This window comes from Lipophrys pholis, assembly GCF_963383615.2.
Source record: "Lipophrys pholis genome assembly, chromosome: 8".
In the NCBI taxonomy this organism is placed as follows: Eukaryota; Metazoa; Chordata; class Actinopteri; order Blenniiformes; family Blenniidae; genus Lipophrys; species Lipophrys pholis.
Window position 1 is genome coordinate 19,917,580 of NC_137630.1, and position 24,698 is coordinate 19,942,277.

The window sequence follows — 24,698 nt, forward strand, 5'->3', positions numbered from 1 at the left end:
ATTTTGATAGTATAATAAAACAATTCTATTCCTGGTGTACAACTGATAATGTATTAAATTACATGTTGTGGTCTGATGATAACAGTACTGAGAGTGAGTGGGGGTCTGTGTCTTTAAGAGGCCGACAACAGGCAGGAGGAGGAGGAGCGTCAAGTTACTGTAAAACACATAGGGCGTTACCGGAAGTACGGCGAAGAACTCTAAAATAATTGCACATTTAGTCTTAAAACAATGCAACGCTTTATTGAACTTCATTTTTAGGGTTTCAGTCGCTATCAAGGTCGCTTGTGTGGCACTCCAGGTGCTGTCGTGGGTTAGATGCCTTGCTCAAGGGCTCACAGTGGAGATGGTGAAGTGATAAGGAGCATTGGAGCCCACCATCCAAAAGAATGTGTGATATAAAGTTGTGATCTGCTAATTGAGTGAATAATAACAAGTTGTCTGTGTCACAATATAGTTGGGCTATGGAAGTAAACTGAAGTACCTGATTCAACCTGTGTCTGTTTAATTATAGTGAATTAAAAAAAGAAAAAAAAGATCAAATAAGGATAAAAAGAGATCATTAAGAGAATGCATGATTTTAGAAGAACTCGGTGAGCGTGATTTGTGTTATTGTGAAAGTCTGCAGCGGAAGTGATCTTGCGTTCTTGCGCTCTTCACGCTGGTCTGCTGTGGGGGGGAAGGGCCGGGCTGGATCCTGGAGCAGACCGACTTGCGTAGTCTTCGCACGGCGTCCACAGACTATCATCCCTCCCTCCCTCTCTCTCTCGCTCTCTCTCTCTATGGACGGCCGGAGGGGAGAAGAGGAAACCGGGATTGTTGTCGTCGGGACCGCAGCGCCTGTGGAGGCCACAGCGATGATTTAATCCCGGGTGGGGGTGGCGGAGCGGTGAGGGGGGGGGACCCGGGAGAAAGACGACGGCAGCGCAGGCAGAGGCGAGAGGAGCAGCCGCCGCTGGAGATGTGCAGTCGGGCCGAGATTGCGGCGGTAGGTAGTTTCCAGGAGCCCGAGGCAACGAAGTGTTGTTTTTCCAGCTCCGGGCCAGCAGCTCGCCGCTCCGGGAGCTTCACTCCCCCCCTCCCTCCTCCAGCGGGCTCGGACTCCTCACCGGGGCCCTGCGGAGCGGCGAGCTCCCACCGGCCGTGTCCACGCCGTGGAGGAGCCACAAGGCTCTTATTACACTGTTATCCCCGCAGCCTCTCCGCACCTATCCCCCCCCCCCCCTAATCCCAGGAAAAAGGGGAAAGAAAAAGAAAAGGCCAGGAGAGAAAGTTTTCCTTCCTGCAGCAGGTTCCAGGCCTGTTGGTGGTTTGTGTTGAAGCCAGTCTGGATTGAAGGAGAAAGTTATCTAGTGGGGATTATTTTAATCAGCTGTCAGGTTTTTTGCTTCTGTTAATGATTAAAAGTGTCACCACAGAGCATCTCCTGTTTGAGATTTATTCCCACATTATTGATCATGATCATGCTGTTTTTGAGTGGCACACAGTGTCCTGGACCTGGAGGCTTTTGTGGCACATATTAGAATCCCACACTAAACCACACCACGCTGGATTAATCACGTATGATAGTCTGATTAAACCTGCTGCAGATATCACCTTTTTGTTGGATGTAACTAAAAATCTGGCACATTTCACACTATTAGAAATGACTTTGCAAGATAACTTTCCTCTTTAAGTCAGAACATAGATGGGGATGTTTTAAAACGGACACTGGAAGTTGTCTTGTGCAGGTGAATAAATGTTTCCAGGGATTAGACTCCTGACAGCATCAATCTGTGCACACACACTCGGGAGTCCCCCCTCCTCGGGAACTGTTGTTTCATGGGCTTCCCCTCCCTCTCCTCTCCTCTCCTGCTGTAGGTATCCCTGTCTAGGCCTGGACTGAGCAGATTGTTCTGAGAGGAAGCGGATAACAAACAGGGGAAGTGAACATGGCTGGGACCTCTGGCTTCTTTTCCAACGGACCTGTGCCGTGGATGGACAACGACACGGAGATGAACAACCTGTACCGAGACCTGGAGCTGGGCACAGTACTGACGCTGTTTTATTCCAAGAAGTCCCAGCGGCCGGAGAGGAGGACATTTTTAGTCAAGCTGGAGACCCGGACCATTGTCTGGACGCGGAGCACGGATAAAATAGAGGGCGAGAGTGAGTAGCAAGCCGACACAAATGTGCCACAACTGGTTAGTTTTCATACATGCGACAGCCGCTCTGTGTTTTGTGTTTCTCGAATGCTTCGGGACAGGCTCGGAGTGCCTGGCGTGATGGCGATGGCAGTAGTGTAGGCAGACACACGGAGAGTCGTGTTAGTGGAAGAAGTTGCTTGTAAAATGTCCCAGGAGCTGAAAAACACAACTTAAGAATGCGGGAGGAATCAGGTTTCCACAGGAAAGAGGTTCGGTTCAGAAAGAGCAGGTGCAAGCATCAAGTAGCTGTTTGCTTCCACAAATGTATTGATAAATGTTTTGATGTAATCCCGGGTCAAAGACGAGGAAGCCGAGTCTCTTGGACGTGTTAATGTGGATTAATGCACCAGGAAGCAGACATCCAGGTTAATCTACAACGAAACTGAGGACGTGCAGGCCTTTGGTGAGTCGTTAAGTCGTCCGTCTCTCGGGTGGCAGGATGCTTAGTGCACAGCTGCACTCTGCTCCGGATGCAACAATAACAACACACACACACACACACACACACACACAGTAACAAAAGCACGGTAGACTTACGTTTATTTATTTATTTTCTATCTTCACACAGTATCATCTTCATACGTCCATGAGCTCAGAGCTGCCACCTGATACCTCCCGGAGAGGTGAAATTGGCCTCAGCCGCTCATTAATGTACAGAAATAGAATATCAGGGTTTTTACCGGCAGCGTGCGATCATTCTGGAAGGGTTTGGGCCGTTGTGTTTACCCCCCCCCCCACCCTTATCAATACCGAGCAGAGAGTGGTGTCCATTAAGTTTGGAGACAGCACAGCAGTCCGCAGAGAGGTGGAACTCGTTTGGCCCTCCATCCAAACCTTATGTTGCACTTTCTGACTTCTTCCCTTTTAGTTTGTGTCTGAAACGTGCAGTTTCTCTCATGATAAAGACGTGTGTACACGTGTGCGTCAATGTTGAAGCTAAATATACTTTACTGATGCTTGTTGTCTGTATTTAATCGTTCTTACTCGTGATTAACCTTAACTAGCAGCATCGCGGTGCTCCTGGGGGGGGGGGGGGGGGTCAAAGGTCATGCTCAAGGAACCATAATGGTGACCTGGTCAGCTGTGGGATTCGAACCGGCGAATCTCCAATCCCCATTGTGCTTGTCTAACCTCATAAACACACACATATAAACATGTATATGTGCTCATGCGAGAGTTCGGTTTACCGAAGACGAGTAAATTCAGAGTTCGAGCTCCAAGAAGCAGTTTGGAAGGTCTTGCAGGAAAACGTCGGTATCATTGAACTCATCTTTTGCAGAAATGTGAGCCGTGACCGACAAAGCTGCTTGTGTGTGTTTTTACACTGAAGTAGAAAGCATGCCGTCATCATAAGTGACAAATAGTTTCATATAATACAGAAGCGCTCAGTTACATTAGAGGGCGACTGTTAAAAGTAAAACGTCCCCTCAAGTGAAATGTCATTTATCAGATGGTCTGGTTTGCGTGGGTCGCCATATTTCCCCCACTTTCAGTCCGCTCAGGGTTTTTACTACAGCTTCTTATGAGAGACATTTTCACGGGCCAATGTCAGGTTTTTATGTCTATTTATGTACAGGACTTTAATTCAGCTGTGACTGTATAAATACATTTTGGGCACAAATGGCCACACCAAGGAATTCAGGCTTTCTACAGAAATGATTTAAAGGGTTTTTAGAAAGAACTTTATTCATGGAAGTGTTTGTTGTGTAGCTGAAATATACTAAAGATACATTTATAATTTAGCTAAACATCTGTCAACGATATGCACCTAAAAGGTAGCGAACAGAAAGCAGAACTGTTTATTTTCCTGTGAGGCGTTCAGATCCTAACAGGTTTTAAATGTGACCCCGTGAACGTTTCGCCACACAAAACTCCCACTGCAGTCAGCATTCCTTCTTTCTTTGAACACGTCTCCCCACGCGTACAGCTTTGATATAAGATGTGATGCTTTTCTAAACGACACAATAAAAGAATCTGCTGGTTGTGACGATATGCCAATGCAGACCATTTAAATCTTAAAAGTGAAATGGTAGAATTACACCCCTTTCAAACTGGGAACGTTTCACTCTTTAAAGCCCGCATTTATGCGTTTACTTGAGGAATTGTAAACTAATTGTTAGCATATTTAGATTGCGTATTTAGCCCATGAGCTCCACGGCAGTATTTCCATGTGTGTTGGAATTGATGTTATTGACTCCACGTGCACCAGTTTTATCAATTCACCGTCTCTTCAGACGGCTCAGTGTTGCAGAGGCGAAGTCGGTGTGTTTGGGATGCATCTGGAAGTCATTGTGGGGGTCCGAGACGCACGTGAAGGAGCCTGTCTGAGCCTTCAGCGTTCTCAGCATCCGATTTAAAACCGTATTCGGAGACGAACCCAGTTTAAAAGTTTAAACATTGAGGGACGTGAGCGGATCGGTTTGTGTCTGTGGAAAACCAGCAGCGGTCTGACTTGTTCCACCTTCGGTGTGCTGGAAAGGGGAAGCGAGCTCCCTGCAGCTTCTCGGGCAGATATTCGTCAGGGGGAAAAGTCTTGAAGCTATCGGAGGAGCCCGACATGGATCAGCTGATATGAGAGTGAAACATTAACACACACCCAGCTGGAAATGAAACGAGCTGCAAGCAGCAGGGGAAGAAACTCGGCTTCAAAACAAACCTTCACAAAGCTGTATTCCTTTTCGTTTAGTCACAGCATCTGTTTTTTTTTTTTTTTTTAAATCATAGCTTCCCTTCATGTGTAAATCTATCTGGAGTTATGAACCAAACGGGCCGAAGAGTCGAGATCTTAAAACCTTTTCTACCTTGTAAACTGTCAACGATCAAAAGAACTGGCTTCAGATTACCAGTGAATGATTAAAGTCACCACCCAGATGTGACGTGTTAACCCCACCAACATCTGGATTCCTGCTCAATCATGGATTTTATACCTCCCATTCCTATATTTGGTGGACTTCAGTGGTAAAAGCCCACCTGAGGTTAATCTGTCGTTTAAGTTGTAGACTTTGAAACGACACTCACACTGACAGTAGTTTTACATATTTAGGACTTCTCCTTTTATTTGTCTTCAAAACTATTCAACTTCTGGTCACGTCTTTGACCTCGATTGACGGAAAAAATTTGAAGCAACATGAAAGCTGAGGGATCGACATGAACTCAGGTTTAATCTACATCCATTCAAGTTAATTCCATTCTTTTCCTCCCCAATTCTTTCTTCATCACCTAAATCAAGGCAAAGGCTGGGGGAAAAAATGAAAAGGCAGGATATCCTCTGATTTCTGATGAAACAGCAAATCTTTCACCTTTGTTTACTTAAAAAAAATAAGATAGATAAGAAAACCCGCTAACAATAATTCATCAAAAAATAAAAATCACACGGACAGAAAAGGTTTCCCAGTTTTCCGTCCTGAAAGTTGTGTCTGGTTCTTGTAGAAGTTGTTCACGAGGAAGGAAGGATGTTGAGGTGTGGGAGTGCGTTGCAGCATAGCTTCTCTCATCTCTCTTGGCAAAGCTCACACCTTTTTGACTATCTCTTCATTTCCTGTATGTGTGTGATGCCCGGGGTCCAAATAGTTTGACTGAAAAGCCTAAAAGTGTTGTCTAACAGATCAAGCTGTCGAGAGGGAAGTCTGCCGGCCTTTGCGAGCGGGCGATGCGATGTGATGTACGATAAAAGAGCTCAGCCTGGTGAAATCTTTTTTTTTTTTTTTTTTTTTTTTTTTTTTTTAAATGCTCGAGAGCCAAAACATGCAGATTCTCACCTATACACCAGCACAGATGTGGTGTGTAGGCGACTAAAGCACAGGATGTGTGGTTCTGGGGCAGGAAGGGGAGCAGGAGCTGAGAAGTGTGTGTGTGTGTGCGTGCGTGCGTGTGCGTGCGTGCGGTTGCTTCACAGCCTTTGCACTCATAAAATCCTCTGGCTCCTCATTATCAACGTCACAGCAGAATTGTACGTGTACTCGTGTGTCTTTCTGCAGTTTTGTCATTCCTGAACGTGAGGTGGCGAAAACCAATAATACAAAACAAAAAAAAAACGGTGTCGTGAGCAATGAAGGTGTAGCAAGTTTTCAAACCAAATCTGAAAAGCTGTAGTTTGAGGGATTGTTTGAGTGTTTGAAAAAAAAACCCCCAAAAAACCCAGTTATGAGTTCCTGAAAACTACACCTTTTAAAAAGAGAGAGTGCACAAAAAAACTGGGAAAGTTTTCTGAATCGCGGCACATGCCCTCTGCACCGCCTGTAGTTTTTGTCTTGCTGCACCGTCGGCAGAGATTAATTTTGTAGAGCAAGACGGTGTAAAGGGGCTCCGACGTCTCCTCTTCTCTGTACATGCAAAAACACCAACTGATGGCCTGGCATTTTCACCGTTGAGGATCATTCCACGCAGTGAAGCTTTTCCAAAGCGACAAAACAAAAAAAACAATGCCGTTGACCAGTCGTCCTCGTGGAACAGAACCTTCCTGAACCTTGAAACACTCGGTCACATCCTTGTCACTTTCAGTGGCTAAACCCAAACTGGGGTTTATTAAGTCTTGATAAGTTGTTTTTGTCATGTTAAATTAGACAAAAAGTTGGTCGAATTTTGTGTTATTGGGGGGGAAAAAATCATCCGATTTTAGAAAATGTGGCTCACAGAATGCGTGCAGATCACAATGCACATGTAGATTATGTAGAAATCTAAGTTGGAGATTTAGTTTTTTCTCAAATGAAGCGTTTCAAGAGAGTTCAGTGTATCTGTTATAAATTTAGTAAGTGGAGTATTACACAGGGAATTATAAGTAACGTGAGATTCTGTCCGCTTAATAATTACTTGAAAATATTGATCGGGTAAAAGGTAGAATATGATGAGCGTATTCCTTATGTTTTAAAGGTAAACTTAAGCAGCGGTGAAAGGCTCTACATACCGTCATGGAGCTGTCATGGTTACATAAGAGACGTTTGTGCGACTGGAGAATCTCAATTTTTCTCTGCAGCTGAGTTGACGGGGCTATGCGGATATGTGGCCAACCGATGTGTTTCTGTCTCTCCAGTTGACATTCGGGAGATAAAGGAGATCCGTCCTGGACAGAAGTCTCGGGACTTTGAGCGTTATGTGGAGGACTCGGCGACTCGTCTGGATCAGGCTCACTGCTTCGTCATCCTGTACGGCACCGAGTTTCGCCTTAAGTCACTCAGTCTGGCAGGTACGCACAGTTACTCTCATTTCGGTTTCTGAGATAGAAAACCCTCATCAGCCCCTGTATTAGCAGTGGGCTGGACCTCTCATCACCACCACCATCAGAAGTCTATTCTCCTCTGCTGCTCACTGGATATTCCCTCCGTTATGTGTGAAAATAACAGCAGTTTGTGAAACTCTCAGACAGCAACCACGCTCATTGGGGATTGCTGTCTGATAATGTGGCTGGTGGGGTTTATATCGTCTTATCCGGCACTGTAAACTTTCCATTGAAAACTTTTACAATAGTAACTTTGTGGGACACCTCAGCTGTAAACAAATTCACAATTACTCAACTCCACCGAATGCTTTTATCTGTCGTTTCCTCTTCAGCGACGTCCGACGAGGAGATGACCATGTGGGTGAAAGGGTTAAACTGGCTCGTGGCCGACACGCTGAAGTCTCCAACGCCGCTTCAGATAGAAAGGTGCCGCGAACCCGAACAAAACACGGCTCAGTTGGGCAGTATTGATCACAATCTGTGACTTTTTTTAACGCACTAAAACCAATTGTGTTTTTCAGATGGTTACGTAAGCAGTTTTACGCCGTTGATCGCAACAGAGAAGACAGGTAAGCAGGACACCGATACATAACGATGTCAGTAGGATAGGTTTTCTTTGGGGAGGGGGGAGGGGGGCCTCCTCCTTGCACCCGGCTTGTAGGTGTCTGAGACCACACTGTTGAGGTGTAGTGAAGGAACAAACCACTCAGCAGCACACCAGCAGCTCTTCCTGCTGCAGGAAACGGGGGAGATGTGCAGAGATGTTTGTCTGCCACGTCCCTTTGTTTCACACCGTTAAGGGTCTTTTTGGGCCAAAAATCATCTTGGCTCTGCAAAATGAGATGAATTCAAAACAACCCGGGCAGAGCGGCTTTTTGACAAGATTGTTCAATTCAAGAAATGTCAATCCATCTTGACGAGTGTATACATCCATGTTTGTCTTGTAAAGTTATTTATTGAATTCCATTTTTTGGGGTGAAAACCTGTGTTTAGGATATCCTGTAAGGATCTGAAGAGCATGCTGAGCCAGGTCAACTACAGGGTGCCCAACATGAGGTTCCTCCGAGAGAAACTTCCGGTAAACTCCTTCGACTTATCGCATTAAACCCCCCTCCGTTCCCTTTCCGTCACATCTCCCTGCCCACTTCCTGCTCTCTATGCTGCAGTTTGTTACAATCTATGATTTGCTGTTGATGATCAGTTTTTTTTTTTGTTGTTGTTTTTTTTCTTGGTCTGATAGGACTCAGAGTTGAGGAATGGAGACGTGTCCTTCAGCCAGTTCGCCCAGCTGTATCGCAGCCTCATGTTTGATGCTCAGAAAAACGTAAGTGCTGTCAGTTTATGTATCCACAGATTGCCCCCGGGGCTTTAACCCCCCCCGCTCCCGCCCTATCTGATGCCCTGCCAAGGCTCACTTCACCCCCCATCTGTCGCTTCTCAAATGGCTGGCAGATCAATATGGACCAGCTAAAAACCCACCAAACCCCTCTGGTGGAGGCCATTAGGACACACACACACACACACACACGCACACACACACACACACACACACACACACACACACACACACACACACACACACACACACACACACACTCAGACAGAAAGGCTGGGGTCAGATTAAATGGATGACCTCAGTGCCCTCCCCCTCCCCCACAGGATGTGTGTATGTATCTCAGTGACTTGTACATTAAATGTTTGAAGGAGCATCACTTTGATTAATTAATGGAAATTATCCTCCCGGCTCCTCTTTCAGCTGGAACTCCCATTTCTACAAAGGTAGATTAAAATCACACACTCACACACGTTTTATGGAGTATTTGTGTTGGATGTTTGCCCACCAAGGTGATATTTTACTTCCCCCGGCCAGGTTCGCTGATAAACCAGAACAGAGGATCTCCTTAGAAGACTTCAAGAACTTCCTTCTGGAGTCCCAAAAGGTTATTTCTAATTAAAAAAAAAAAAGACAGTCTAGATTTCGTTTCATTTTGCAAGCTCCAATCCATTTGTGTTTGTTCTCCAGGAACTGTGGGCCACAGACAACAACAAGGTGCAGGAGTTTATGTTCCGCTATCTGAAAGACCCCCTGAGGGAGGTGGAGCAGCCTTATTTCCATCAAGACGAGGTGCACACGCTCTCATCTCTTTCCCTTTATTTCCCCCACTTGTTTACTTACAAATGGAAAGATTGACACGTTTTCACGGGTTATTTTTTCCGATGCTGCCTGAGTTGTGCTGTTGGTGTGGGTGTGAGACATAATCTGGGCCTAATGCATCTTCCTCCCACCCAGATAGAAAAGGTTACGGGGTGGCTATGTGTGACAGTTTTTCTGGTCACTTCAGGGTTATGAATTACGAAATATTAATCCCTGGGCAACTCCAGCCTACTGCTTTTTAACCAGTCATTTAAATCCACCGTGCTAAATATATGTACATTAACTGAAACCTGGGATTAAAATAAGCCACAGGGGAAGATTTGTAGGTAAATATATGCTGAAAAGATCAATGTACATTTATTTTTACAGTGTATTGTACTGAATGTTTTTTAAAACGACTTTAAAGTGATTACATTTTTTATTTAAATCTGTGAAGATTTCCCCTTGAATGCACATTTCGCACTGGTTAAAGTCGTAGCTGATTGAATCGTTTTGCTCAAGTTTAAGTGAAAATAACTGCAAACATCTGATTTGTACTCCGAGCAAGCGAATGGCAGATAATTCTCGGAAATGTGGATATGGATGATCAGCAGCTGCATTTAAAGTCACTTTTCAGTCCGTTTGATTGACTTTGCTCCAACCAAGAGATTCATTTACTTTAATAAAGTCATCAGATTGATGCGATCCAAGGTCTGATTCAGTCAGTGGCTCAATCCCACAATGCTTTGCTTTGTTGTACGTATGATCTGACATCCAGCTTTACCCAGAAGGCACATGAGGAATCCACTTCACTACAGTAACAAATTACAAATACTTTTCTCGTTGCCATGTCTGCTTTCTTTCCACCTCTGTAATTCACTCTACAGTCAAAAGTCAAAGCATCCAGTCTGCAGCAGTTTACAGTGCTCATTAGAATACAGATCTCTGAGAATTAAAATGCTTTCAAATTTTATTCACATCAAATCCATAGTGAAGACTGTCTTTTTCTGTAGCATCCTCTCATTTCTGACTGTTTCTTGTTTCTCTTGTGTAGTTTCTCACGTACCTGTTCTCCAAGGAGAACACCATCTGGGACTCCTCCCTGGACCAGGTCTGTCCAGAGAACATGAACAACCCTCTGTCCCACTACTGGATCTCCTCATCGCACAACACGTAAGAATCCTGACGTCTATTGAATTTGTCCACATGTTCATGATCAGGCCCCGAGAGCGCCGAAGCTGAAAACTCCCATCTAAAACAACGGCGTTTGAACTGACTGCCTGCATCAGATAAAAGTGTATCATTTAACAATCATGCTCCAGAAAGGAGAGGCAGGCGTGGATTTTACAGGAAAAATGTATTTTCCCTCCCATTGAAAAGTGTGTGAAAGGCCGTTCAAATGATAACCCCCCCCGTGCTGGATGTGAAACAATACAGGGGCATGAACATTTCCCATAATGCTTTGATTGACTTTCAATTGGCCTGCTGAGTGTGTGAGAAGTATTTACTCCAGCCAACAAAGGAGAAGGAGCCTTGTTGATACGGTATTATCAGTATGTTTGTGTTACAACCATAGTGTGTGTGTGTGTGTGTGTGTGTGCGTGTGCGTGTGCGTGTGTGTGTACTGGCATTATGTGGACTTGTGAAGGGAAAAAAAAAAAAATAATTGAGAATCTTTGCAGTTTTATGTTGTGTTTTTGAATGACCTCAAATTGTGGCTAGCCTGTACCTGGAGTTCTCAAAGCGTGGGAGAAAGCCCCCCCCCCCCCCCAGTACTTTAACCACATTACGCCCCCTCAGCCCACCAGAAGTCTCAAACCGCACCTTCCGGGACAGCAGGATTTCCTGATGGTTTTTACATCATGAGATATCGTTCTTGGGCAATGAAATATGTTCGTTAGAAACAAGAAAAAAAAATTCAGCTGATCGGTTCAGTTTCCTCAAACGCCAGTCATTTAAATCAGCTCTGATCCAATCAGGACATTCCTAATATTTTATGCTTTACACTAAAACGAAAGTTATTTATAGTTCATCATGCTAACTTTTTGATGCTCCAGCCCCATTAAGATCAAGCTGAAGTTGTACAAGTTGTTCAAAGTGTGACGCAGGTGTGGAAACTGAAATCTGTTCACAGCCTTATATTATGTGACCCGTCTTAATTTTGAGGATGAAAATCAACTCCTGCGGGTAAAATAGTTAGATTAAGGTCCCATTTAGACTTAGGAGGAGGTTTAGGGTTTGACACGGTGCAGGTTGACTGTTGATGGTGTGGATGTGAGTGTGTTTTGTGTGTTTATTGACCTGACTTGCTTACGTATTTTTAGCTACCTGACGGGAGACCAGTTTTCGAGCGAGTCGTCCCTGGAGGCATACGCTCGCTGTCTGCGGATGGGCTGCCGTTGCATTGAACGTGAGTGCGCGAACACACACACACACACACACACACACACACACACACACACACACCGCTTACCTTCCAGCCTTATAATTAAACGTCTTCCCCGCCTCCTGTCCGTCTGAGTTCAGCTTTTAATGCAGCTGCCACCCCACCCTGACAAACACACGCACACTGTTACACAACATGTTGCTTTTACACCGAGACCTGGTTCGGCAGGTTTCTATGAATAGACCTGTCTTTGTTTTGTTTTTTTGAAAGGGTCTCTTTACCTCAACTTGAAAAAAGTCCCGATACTGGTCTCGTGTGATTCATGTGCTCACATTGTGATGGATGAAACGATATATTTGTTTGTTGGACAGTGGACTGCTGGGATGGTCCAGATGGAATGCCAGTCATCTACCACGGACACACCCTCACAACAAAAATCAAGTTTTGCGACGTGTTGACCACCATCAAAGAGCATGCCTTCGTCACTTCTGAGTGAGTCCCAAGGAGCTGAAAACATGCCGTTTCTTTTTATAGCCGCAGAGATGTCGAGGTGATGACAAGATAAGAGATGCAGACATGCACACAGACACATGTCAGAGAAAACAATGTGGCACGGAGGCAGATAATGAGAACCTCGCACAGGTGAAGAGGTTTTGTTTTGAGTCTTTCTGATGTTGTGCAGCTATCCCATCATCCTGTCCATCGAGGACCATTGCAGTATTGTGCAGCAGAGGAATATGGCCACCCACTTTAAGAAGGTGTTTGGGGAAATGCTGCTGACCAAGGCGGTGGATATTGCAGCAGATGGTTTGCCCTCGCCCACCCAGCTCAAGAGGAAGATCCTCATCAAGGTGAGACGGCACCTGGAGTCATTAATTCAATGAATTTATGATTGGTTGCACAAAACAAACTGAAAAGCTTTTGATCTGCTGCAGCATAAGAAGCTTGCAGAAGGCTCTGCCTATGAGGAGGTGTCCACCTCCACCCCTTATTCAGAGAACGATATCAGCAACTCCATCAAAAATGGCATCCTTTACCTGGAAGACCCCATCAACCATGTAAGACTTGGATTTCTTTTCGTTACTTCTTGTCACTATAGAAAGTCATTTCACATTAACGCGTTTTTAAAAACAAAAGTAATGTTTGAATAAAAGACTGAAATTGGGCCGAGCACATTATTATCCAAACGTAATGGTTATGGTGCATAATACCAAATGGTTGGCAAGTAAATCACAGTCAGTCAGTGTTGGAGGAACTGGTATTAGAATGTATGTGATGAAGGTTTTTTTTTAAGCTTTTTAAGTGGTAGTTGACGTAGTGCTCTCTAATCATTGGGATTATAATGGTTATTATGGCACTTCATTAAAAAGGGATCGGAGAACTACAGAAGCAGTTTCTTAGTCGGAATGATTGAAGTCGTATCTTCACGTGACACATGTTTCTGGCGCTTCTTGTATCACTTTACTGCACTTTCAGATCATTTAAATATTTCATCCAACAATACAAAACGACAAAACTTCACCTTCTTCACTTCATCCTCTTGTCCTTTTCCCTCGCCCTCAGGAGTGGTACCCTCATTTCTTTGTCCTGACCAGCAGTAAAATGTACTACTCAGAGGAGACCTCCAGTAATCAGTGCAATGACGATGAAGAGGAGCACAGAGAGGTTAGTAGGCATGGTCTTGCTGTCGATGATTTCTCACTATTATTTGAAGTGCACGAGCTGCTGAACAGTAGTGCAGTTTATTGGCCGTGGACACGCTTCGTATGTCGTGACTGTGGGCTGACTAATACTCTCTTTCCAGGTCTCCAATGGTATGGACCAGCATGTGACAGAGAAGTGGTTTCATGGAAAGCTTGGTGCAGGACGGGATGGGAGGCAGATAGCCGAGAGGCTCCTGTCCGAGTACTGCCTGGAGACTGGAGCTCCGGATGGTTCCTTCCTGGTCCGAGAGAGCGAGACCTTTGTGGGCGACTACACGTTGTCCTTCTGGTAACATACTTACAGTTTAATATTCTGAGTGTCTCCAAATGACATTGTAGCCGTGTTTCAGGTTTTTTGCTATTACTGAATAGTATAGACGTGGTAGAGCACCGAGCATGAAAACCAGGGAGGTTTATGATGACTCGTGTGTTGACTTACTAATAGAAGCGGCCGAATAAGACCCGTTGGCACAACAATCTCTTCAGCTCGGAGTCCAAGAAGAATGGAAATATAGCATTCACCAACTCAAAAGGAAAACTCCCACAAATGCACTGTGGGCAGATTGAAATCTTACATACTGTATGGGATCATCTCCAGAATGTCAATGTCTGCAGTCGTATTCATTTTGTTAACCCTCTTCCGGACCATCTTCACTCCACAGGCGTTCGGGCCGTGTGCAGCACTGTCGCATCCACTCTCGCCAGGAGGCGGGGAGCCCCAAGTTCTATCTGACCGACAACCTGGTGTTCGACACGCTCTTCGCCCTCATTAACCACTACCAGCAGGTGGCTCTGCGCTGCAACGAGTTCGAGATGAAGCTGACCGAGCCGGTGCCTCAGACCAATGCCCACGAGAGCAAAGAGTGAGTCCTGGACTTTTTCTGCGCCAGATGAGAAATCTACTCGAATGTAATTAGCTTCACCAGCCATTATGGTGACGTCTGGTTGTTTCTGTCAGGTGGTACCATGCCAACCTGTCCAGGAGCCATGCGGAGAACATGCTCATGAGGGTTCCTCGTGACGGGGCTTTTCTGGTCAGGAAGAGGGCAGAACCCAACTCCTTCGCCATTTCGTTCAGGTAATACAGCCTGTTAGGGGTGATACTCGAAATCTATTACTTGTGTTCTGTATACCCGTACTGAAAACCCATCACTGACATGGGAAGAACATGCAAACTGCACACAGAATCCTGAAATCAAACCTGCAACACTTCTTGCAGTGAAGTTGAACCTCAAAACTATGATTACACTACCTCCTTCCTAAACTAATGGTCCGAGTCATTACTTGTCCTAAAGGATTTTTGTTTTACTCAAGGCAGGTCTGATTTAAGTCACCTGTTTAAATAAACTGATCATGTCCAAATTACAATAGCATGTTTAAATTTCATCCTAGGCGGTGTTTTCAATTTTAAATTACAATGACAGTGTTTCCTTCAAATCTATTTGAACTTTATAAATAAAACCTTCATAAAAAAGACCTGTTGCACAACTGCTACTACTGATTCTATGATAATATTATCAAAGATGATTTATTTTTTTCATGTAGCTGTTGCTGAAGTAGGTATTGTTTATTTATAGATTAATTCACTTCCTTATAATTAGCTATTAACGTTAAGACTTACAACAAGCGTAATAGTTCTGTCAGCATAGCTTGACTGGTTTAACCTGTCGGGCCAGAATTGACCTCCCAGTACTGTGGCCTGTGTTGAACTTCAGGCTCGGTTAGAAATAAACTTGATCTGTGCAGAATTCATACTCATAATATTGATCTTATTGTGGCTCCCAGACCTGTCATTATGTCAGCAGCTTTTATTATTGCAATTAACACAATGTGACGGTATGTCACCATCTTGAACAATCACTGTCACACCACATGTGGCACATCGTAGCGACCGTACACACTGGCGTTGTGGTTTTAAATGCAGTCTTCCCTGTGATCTCTCCACAGGGCCGAGGGGAAGATAAAGCACTGCCGCGTGCAGCAGGAGGGTCAAACCGTGGTGCTGGGAACCTCCGAGTTTGACAGCCTTGTGGATCTCATCAGCTACTACGAGAAGCATCCTCTGTACCGCAAAATGAAGCTACGCTATCCCATCAATGAGGACACACTGGAGAAGATAGGCACTGCTGTGTGTATAACGCCTCTGCAGCGTGCTCTTACATTTTTATCCCGCTTCGTAATTGCATTGACTAATGCTTTAAATATGAGGAAGGCCACACGCCACAGATTAAAAAAAAAAAAAAAAAAAAAAAAAAAAAAGGGCTCATTATAAAAACTTGTTCTGTTCTGATGGTGTGCTAAAACTTCCTGATAAATGATGACTTGTCGTCCGCCAGGAGCCAGACTATGGGTCGCTGTACGAGGGAAGGAACCCGGGATTTTACGTGGAGGCTAATCAAATGCCAACATTCAAGGTGAGTGTTCAGTTGGAAGGTGTTACCATGTGGCGACTCTCAGAAGTAAAGGAAAAACGTGCTGCCTTGTACTTTCAGTGCACGGTGAGAGCCATGTACGAGTATAAAGCCCAGAGAGACGACGAGCTCTCCTTTACAAAGAACGCCATCATCTCTAATGTGGACAAACAGGAAGGAGGATGGTGAGTGAGTGAGTGAGTAGTATAAATCCACTCAGGAAGCAGCTCTTAATTATCCATTTCGGCTTATCAGATTTTTTGTATTTTTTTAGAGCTTGAAGAATAGAGGTGTGGGAATAACTGAAAATCTATTTTGACGTCATCGTTGTGAGCGCCACTTCAAGGGTGCATCGACGTGAATATTTCCAAAACCACATCCTTTCCTTTCCTCTTGTCTGCCCCCGCCTCCAGGTGGAAGGGAGACTGTGGAGGGAAGAAGCAGCTCTGGTTTCCAGCCAACTACGTGGAAGAAATCAGTCCGTCGGCAGCAGAGCCCGATAGAGCGGTGAGCATCAAACCCTTCAGATCAAATACATCAAAGCATACCCAAAGGTTTTATTTTTTCACATTACTTGTTGGCGAAAGTATGAAACAAAATACTAATTTCGTTCTTTCCTGTCCTTAAATGAACAAGAAGAATTTTTTTTATTTAATTTTATTTTCAAGTGTATTTCACTTTTCTCATCTGACTTTATAACAAAATACAGTTAATTCTTACAGTTGAAATGAATGCAGTTTATACAAGAAAAATGTATGCTTTTACCATAATAAATGTATAAAATTACCTTCATGTATCTATTAAGCTTGACAATAAATATTTTCATCTTGTGCACTCTTATCTGAAATACACAAGGGTTTAAGAGTTGAATAGACACCAGAAGTGTTCAGTTTAGAAGCGCCTCTGAAATCATGAACACTATAAAGCATTTCAGCAAAGAGTAAAAATTTAAATTACTGATTTTATGTGAACATTGGCCCTTTTCCATTTTGCAAGATCCTGAAATGTTTAACAGACATGAACCCACAGTGAAGCAGAAGATTTATTTTATTGTTAACTTCCTTACACAACTCTGTCCTTCACTCAAAGTCTTGTAACTGTTGATTTCTGAGACAATTATCACAGGTATTGTGATCTCGCTCGTATGTTAGATCTCACTAATTGTTAGTGAGGGTATTAATTCCCAGATTCATTTGATCCTTTGAACTAATATACAGCAGTCTTTCAGTGAGCCGCAGCAAAGAAAAACAAAGGTTAGATTTGGGTCACCAGCGTGTATTTCCAGAGCGGTGCCTGCTCCCTCCGCAGGAGGTCACCGTCCATCTCACAGCATGTGTGATGTGGAGTGTAACTCCTTTAATCCTCCTGTGTGTCCTGCAGGAGATGACAGAAAACAGCCCTCTGGGGGATCTGCTGAGAGGAAGCGTGGACGTGTCTTCCTGTCAGATCGGTGAGTGGTCCCTTCATTTCCCGGTCACCTTCCTCCTTTTCTGGCTTTCCCGAGCATAACCTCATAACAGCCCATTTTTTGGTTGTAATAGGACCCCGTCATCACTTCCTTTACTGTCGCATTTGTCCATTAATGGCCTCTTCTATTATTAATTCTCCCTCATTTGCTTGTATTATTACTCTTGCTTTGCTCACAGCTCTGGTGTGTTATCGACATCCTCCAGTTGGGTCGATAAACTCCCATTAGTGTCGGCACAAGCTGTCCTGCAGTGTTGTGGCCCGGTAGCTGCAGTGGCTACCTGCCTCTGCTTCTTAGCTGGCCTGCTGGCTCCATCTAGTGGTAGTATAAGGATCTGCTCCTTAATCAGACCGAGGCATTGCGAGTGGTCCTTCTCAAAAAAGGTCCAATAGAACATGTGAATCAAAAGATTATTATATTTTTTTTTATCAGATTTTTATTGATGCAGGTCAACTCAATGAGAAACATTTTAAAAAGTGATATGTCGCCGCATAAAACACTGCATTTTAATTACCTTCAATTAAGTAAATTAGAAAAACCTTTAATTGATAAACTCCACATAAACAATACAATCTCATGATGTAATCTGCTATAAATATTCAGTCAAGTCTGAAATAGTTTCAATAAAAATAATCGGACAGTTTTGCTGACGGCGTGACTCAAATTCTGAACCTGTTCTCCAGAGTGAGACTGCAGGCGTGTGAGATCTGTACGATCAATGAATGTCTTCCTTCTGTAAACTGTTAGAATGGATGGTAAAAGAAGATTATAGAATGATGGGGGGGCACACTTTAACTGTGTCATTCCGATGCCAGACGACGATGCTTTCCGATCGGATATCGGTATGAATCCTAACTTGTCCCGTGTCGTCCCTGGAAGTGGTGCGTCCTGACGGGAAGGGCAGTCGGCCTCACGTCTTCTCCCTGGTGCCCAACACGTCCCTGCGAACCGGCCCGGTGCTGGAGGTCGCTGCCAACAGCCTCGACGAACTCAAGGAGTGGGTGTCCAAGATCCGCGAAGTCACCAAGACTTCAGAGGCCAAAGTGAGTGCACAGATCGGCCATAACATTATAACCACTGAGGAATCACAGATTATGTTATTGTTGGCGGCACACGTCGGTGTGTGGAGGCAGCAAGTGAACATGTTGACCACAGAGATGATGTTAGGAGCAGCAACGTGTTTGACATGGGCTGAATTGTTGTGTGAACGCAAAGCTTCATTTCCTCTTGTGTGCGTGTCCAGCTGGAGGAGGGGAAGATGATGGAGAGGAGGAAGAAGATCGCACTGGAATTGTCGGACCTGGTCATCTACTGTAGACCTGTGCCGTTTGATGAAGAAAGTAAGCCGCTTTAGCGTTGGTGATGTCACGCCGTTGAGAACTGCATCCTACGCAGGTATATGTGATCGCGTCTTTCGCTCGGTTTGCTTTAGAGATCGGCATGGAGCGAGCGTGTTTCCGGGACATGTCGTCCTTCCCAGAGACCAAGGCAGAGAAATACGTCAACAAGATCAAGGGGAAGAAGTTCCTGCAGTACAACCGGATGCAGCTCTCCAGGATCTACCCCAGAGGCCAGAGGCTGGACTCCTCCAACTACGACCCACTGCCCATGTGGCTCTGCGGCTCTCAGCTGGTCGCACTCAACTTCCAGACTGCAGGTACCTTCTTCGCTCCTCGAGCAGAAAACAAATCCTGCAATCCTTTCTTTCTTCGCGTACGCTTCACCTTCCTCTTCTCATGTGCAGACAAGCCCATGCAGATGAACCAGGCTCTGTTCATGCTTAACGGACGCAGCGGCTACGTCCTCCAGCCGCCCATCATGAGGGACGACCACTTCGATCCCTTCGAAAGACAAACGCTGCGAGGCCTCGAGCAGGTCACTCTAGAGATAGAGGTGAGAATGGAGTGTGTGTGGGGGGAGGGGGCGAGGCCTCTTCTAGAGTTTTAAGTTTTTTGCAGTTTCACAGTTGTTCAGTGGCAGACGCGCTCCACAGGGTTTTACTGCTGTTTACCAGAGCCTGTGTCTGACTCCATTGTAACAATATAAGTTGTGTTGACAGTGTTCAGAGCCTTGAAATCCTGGCAAGTGTAGTCAAATTATTCACTTCACATATGAAATTTATCATTTTCTTTCCCCCACTCAACATTTCTCACTTGGTTTTCTTTCCTTCTCGTCTATTAAATCCTTCCTTTGAAAGACAGCTGCTCCATGGTTTCCCCTAAAACCTTCACCTCCCTCCCCAATTTTCAACATCATTCTCTGTCATTCATTCTTTATTTAAAAAAATAACTCCTCAGAAAGTTCAGTGAAAAACAGAACTTTGAAAAAAAAAAAAAAACCACATTAATGTGACAGTTCAATTGTTAACGAGAGATTTGTGAGGAGATCATAAACCTAAAGCAGAAATATTCAGAAAGGGGAGAAACAAAAGGTTAGTGGGAACCGACACAAAGGTACGTCACCTGTAAAAGTAGAGGGAGAGGACCTTAATGCATAAATTATAATCTAAGCACAGCCTGAACCTGAAGCAGCATAACTAAAAGGTTTCTCCACCCCTTTGTTCGATTTTCTTCTGTGTGTGTGCGTGTGCGTGTGCGTGTGCGCGTGCGCGTGCGCGTGCGCGTGCGCGTGCGCGTGCGCGTGTGTGTGCATCACTGTGCTGAAACGGATGTTTTCTCTGAACTTTGCCTCGCCGCCGTCTCCCTCGAAGGTCCTGGGCGCGAGGCACCTGCCCAAACATGGCCGCGGCATCGTTTGTCCTCTGATCGAGATCGAAGTGTGCGGGGCGGAGTACGACAGCGCCAAGCAAAAAACCGACTCCGAAGGTAATTTTAACTCGCTGCCAGTGAAAACAAACAAGTCGTCACTGTTTACTGGATACTTTACACTGGTGTCGTTTCCTGTTTGGTCGTATGAAAACAGGAAGATGCACCAACAGCCAAGTCGCAGGGAAAAACAACGCACAGCGTGAGCGCAGGTTGAACTCTCTTCTCCTCAGGTTTCACTGGCTGCTCTGAAGAAACATGGGGGGAGGAATTTACTGATAAGATGCAGGAATGTTCAGAGTTTCTTGCCTCTCGTTGCCTTTTTTTTTTTTTTTCACTGTACTTTGCATTAGGAACCATAATTACAAATAATATGATCCACTAGATGTGTGTTTTTCAAAATGTATCTCTCGGCAGTAGAACAAAGAAGAGCGATTACTGTGCATCATTAGTTATATTTCCAAATCATCTTCTCGGTGACACTGGTCATCCTGTCACTCATGGATTCAATATGAACCGTGGAGCCAATGTGATTCATTCCAACCACCGATTGCAGAAAAGTTGGGACCACGTGTGAAATGTCAAAGATGCACAATCAAACGTCTTTGTGCAGCTTTAAATCCTCTGGCGGGGCCCTCCTGGCTCGGCGGGGATGAAATCCGTTAAAGCGCACCTTTCGCCTTCAGATCGGACGCGTATTAAGTCGTCTCTTTGCCTCCAGCTGACAACGGTCTGAATCCCACGTGGCCACGGAAGCCGTTCCAGTTCACCGTGTGCAACTCCGCCTTCGCCTTCCTGCGTTTTGTGGTTTATGAGATCGACATGTTCAGCGACCAAAACTTCCTGGCTCAGGCGACATTCCCCATTCATGGACTCAAAACTGGTACGTGCTCTGAACAGAGATAATAAAGCAGTTTGGCAATCAGCGCTCTGACAGTCTTCTTATTGCACCAGGTTACCGGTCGGTCCCTCTGAAGAACAGCTACAACGAGGACCTGGAGTTGGCGTCGCTGTTGGTGCACATGGACATCATCAGAGGCGGGGTGAGCGGCTGCGTTTCACTAAACTTCTTTTTCGCCGGCTTCACACACTCTTTGCAAAACTCTCAGCCTCATATTGTCAGTGTGAGGTGAGAGTGCTCACCACTACATCGACGGGCGCTCAGAGAGCTGCAGTGAACTCCCGCTGTGTCCTAAACTCGTGTGGGTTTGCCGCAGCTGTAAAGAAGAACGCTGCCGTGTGAACAAACGTAACGTGAATGTTGTTTTGACTGTGAAATCGTCCGCTCTGAAAAAGAACTCATGTGATTCATCGGCCTCCGTTCTCCCTCCTGCAGGATGAAAACGGGGAGGTTCTGAGTCCGCTCCTCGCAGTCGGAGCCACGTCGGCGGTGCCCACGTCGACCCAAGTGGGGCGGGAACGTTTTGGGGAGCTGGGCTCAGTGTCCTCCATGCCCTCCATGTCGCCGCTGCCCCAGTCTCCTGCGCAGGCCCAAGCGCAGGCGACGGCGACGGCGTACCGAGCGAGGGAGGGCTCCTTCGACTCCCGCTACCAGTCGCCAATAGACGACTTCCGGGTGTCCCAGGAGGCACTGCTGGACCACATGGACCCCCAGAACAGGAGGTAAGCGGGTGGGGGGTTGGGGTTTATGACGCGGCTGCGGCCTGACTTTGGACTGCAGAAGATTCCAGACGCTCTCCGGTCTTTGTCTTCACTTCAGGATGTTGCGGAGGACCCGAGTGGGCGGAGAAAACCGCGTCTAAAGTCCAAGCCAATCAGGAAGCGTTTCTGTTGCACCCCCCCACCCCCTCCGCCACCACCCCCATCCCGCCACCCCCCCCCCCCCCCCCCCCAACCCCCTCCGTACTGATGATGTCACTGACTGCTGTGAACACTGTTTCCATGGAAACGCCCACCACCGCTTTGGCCTACATTTCAGGCAGCTCTCCCTCCCTCCCTCCATTTCTCCGAACGCCACCCCCTCCCCTCCAACACCGCTCGCCTGAAGGGAGGGAGGGGCCCGGACCGGGGGAAGGCGAGGTGGGGAGGGATGGTGGGGGGGGTTGGCGTCGCTGAGAGGAAGCTGACTGCCACAGACAGGAAGGAGAGATTGACGGCGGTGGATCAGTAGACGCGCCGGGCGGGTCGTCCTCTCTCGTGTTGTCGGCGTGCGCCACAGCTGCTTAGTTCAGAGGGGAAGAGAGAGCTGTAAATGGTATCAGTTTGAAACTGTTTTCACTTAACTTTTCTTTGCTCTACTCTATTTGGCGTATATGAATATATATATATATATATATATTTATTCCTGCTGTGCTGTTGGCCAGAGATCAGCAGCGGCTGACCTGCTCTCAAAGAGCTCCTGTCTCCATGTTTTTAATTATTATAATTATTTAAACCTTTAAACATTCATCATGTGACTTCTCATTTTTAATGTATATGTGTAAAACATGAGGGCTCTCTATGGCTGTTTTTATTGTCTCTCTCTCTCTCTCCTCTGCTTTAAAGCGCCTCCAGTTTAACTCCTACCCAAAACCTGGAGTGATATTAACAAGTTTTTTTGGTGTTTTTTTTTTTTTTTCTTTCTTTACATAAAGGCATCAGGAAGAAGCCAGTTTGTGTTGGGAGCAGTGAGAGAGCAGGCGGCGTCGTATGCTACACATATAAACACGCGTTCTGTGTTTTAGTATTTCTAACTTACATTCCAAGCGGAAAAAGAAAACAAACTCCACGTCATTCCATTTTTCTGCGCCTCTCACAAGCCAGTCACACTTCTTCAAACGCCGCCCTCCAACTTCCCCTCCCCCTCCCCCTCCTCCCCTCCTTGCTCGGTGCGCGTCGAGCATCACGCCCCGCCGTGACGGCACGAGGGGGCGCCCAGCCCCTCGCAGTGTTTGCCGAAGCAGGACCAGGGACAACGGCTAAGCCTTTTGTTCCCTCGGATTTCCCCGGCGTTGTGTTCCCACTTCATCCGCACGTCATTCCGCTCGGTTATTAACCGCCGCTGGTCTCTTAACATGTCGCAGTGTCAACGTTTCAAATGCCATAAATGCTGTCATTGTGACAATTGAGGATCGGGATTGTAAGAAAAATATTCAGTTAACTATGCAGCTCAGCGTTCCCCAGGATTTATGATGCAGCATGTTGAAAATCTGGGTTTTTTCTGTTTTTAACCGACATTTTCAATCTGAGTACTACGTCTGGCTACTTTATCCACCTTCATGTGTCGTAATCTGTTCATTATAATGGATTAAAAACTAAAGAATGTCCAACGGATGTGTATATAAATGAAATAAGTCCTGAGAAGAAGAGGAAAAAAAAAAAAAAAAAGTTTTACTCCAGTGTTGGTCAGCATTTGTAAAATATTAGTTTTCCATATTTGACTTATAAATCCAGTATTTTGTTTTTGCCACCGTGAGGTTTACGTTGCCAGGAAAGATCCTCAGTTCTGATGCGTGTCGCAGCATCACAGGGATTAGAAGTGTTCCCAACAGTTTTTGAGGAGTTTTGTCAAAGGATTTCAAGAGACACTGCCGTGCCATCCGACCACATCTCCACTGCTCCGTGTACTCCGTGTACTCCGTAATGAAAAAAAGTGCAGCGAGGGAAGTGAGTGACGCCGGCTGGGGGATGAAAATGAATGTGTAAGTTTCTCCTTTAGGAACTTTGGACTGGTCAGGTTTCCCTCACAAGTGCAGTCACGTTATTTCCTGAGTTTGCTTGTCGCTGTGCTGTGGCTGCGTTTTTGCAGCCGATGGCAGGTGTGACCCTCGACAGTGTTCATTTACAGGTTGGAACAGTGGGGGGGGGGGGTTTCTTCTGCTTGTACGTGACGACTACATGTTACCGGATATTATCGCTCGGCGTTGGACCGCTGAGACGAACCTAAAGCCATACAGCTTGACTTGACAGCAGCAGGGTCCGGAGCGAATCTGCAGTATGTCGATATTGGATGCAAAACCAATATGAGGATCCAAAAGCTTCATTTTTTTTATTTTGAAAGAAAAAATTTTAATTTCCCCTTTGTGGTCGACGTGTGGCGCCTCCATCTGTGTTCACACTCAGGTGTTGTGGTGACTCGTGTGTCCCCGACCCTGCTGTTGATCCCTAAAATCCCACCGAGCTTTAATGAGGTTTAACCATCCAGATTGAGTAAATAACATATTGGTGCAGATTGCCTGCGACAGTTTCTTTGTTTTTTTGTTTTTTTAAATGCCTATTTTCTTTCTCCTGTCTCGACCGTTTCGTCAGCGACCGCCTCATTTACAATCGCCTTTCTGTAACGTGCCTAAACTATGGAGAGGAAAAGTATTCATTTTTAATTTTGCCTTTCATACGAAACATATTCAAGCCTGAAAAGTAAATAAAATACTTAACTACTTTATACTTCTCTGTCTTTTTTTGGTCCTCATGGTTGCGTGTACGCAGACGTG

At 45.5% G+C, this 24,698-nt stretch overlaps 1 protein-coding gene across 2 annotated transcripts; it reads left to right on the plus strand.

The window, feature by feature from the left end:
• The first annotated feature begins 663 nt into the window (after positions 1-663).
• Positions 664-24,643, plus strand: plcg1 (phospholipase C, gamma 1). 2 transcript variants are annotated; one of them, XM_080468665.1, is made up of 33 exons: positions 664-988; positions 1,861-2,148; positions 7,216-7,368; positions 7,734-7,827; positions 7,923-7,970; positions 8,395-8,479; positions 8,642-8,725; positions 9,158-9,180; positions 9,272-9,341; positions 9,425-9,526; positions 10,590-10,708; positions 11,860-11,945; positions 12,293-12,413; positions 12,604-12,772; positions 12,857-12,979; positions 13,485-13,586; positions 13,726-13,913; positions 14,287-14,487; positions 14,583-14,702; positions 15,572-15,752; positions 15,961-16,038; positions 16,117-16,220; positions 16,449-16,542; positions 17,416-17,485; positions 18,383-18,546; positions 18,747-18,843; positions 18,936-19,160; positions 19,248-19,396; positions 20,214-20,328; positions 20,990-21,151; positions 21,223-21,311; positions 21,605-21,891; positions 21,989-24,643. In XM_080468665.1, exons 2-33 carry the CDS (start codon positions 1,932-1,934, stop codon positions 22,029-22,031), a joined length of 3,963 nt encoding a protein of 1,320 aa, XP_080324791.1. In that variant the 5' UTR covers positions 664-988; positions 1,861-1,931; the 3' UTR covers positions 22,032-24,643. The 2 variants fall into 2 exon arrangements, with proteins under 2 accessions (XP_080324791.1, XP_080324790.1); XM_080468664.1 differs by having other exon boundaries at positions 15,961-16,220.
• The last annotated feature ends 55 nt before the right edge of the window (positions 24,644-24,698 follow it).

Bases quoted from the DNA above. Each gene is read 5' to 3' on its own strand.
- plcg1 (XM_080468664.1), top strand. From the start codon at position 1,932: ATGGCTGGGACCTCTGGCTTCTTTTCCAACGGACCTGTGCCGTGGATG. The intron at 13,587-13,725 runs GTTAGTAGGCAT...CTCTCTTTCCAG, and splicing joins ATGAAGAGGAGCACAGAGAG to GTCTCCAATGGTATGGACCA. The intron at 19,161-19,247 runs GTACCTTCTTCG...TCTCATGTGCAG, and splicing joins ACTCAACTTCCAGACTGCAG to ACAAGCCCATGCAGATGAAC.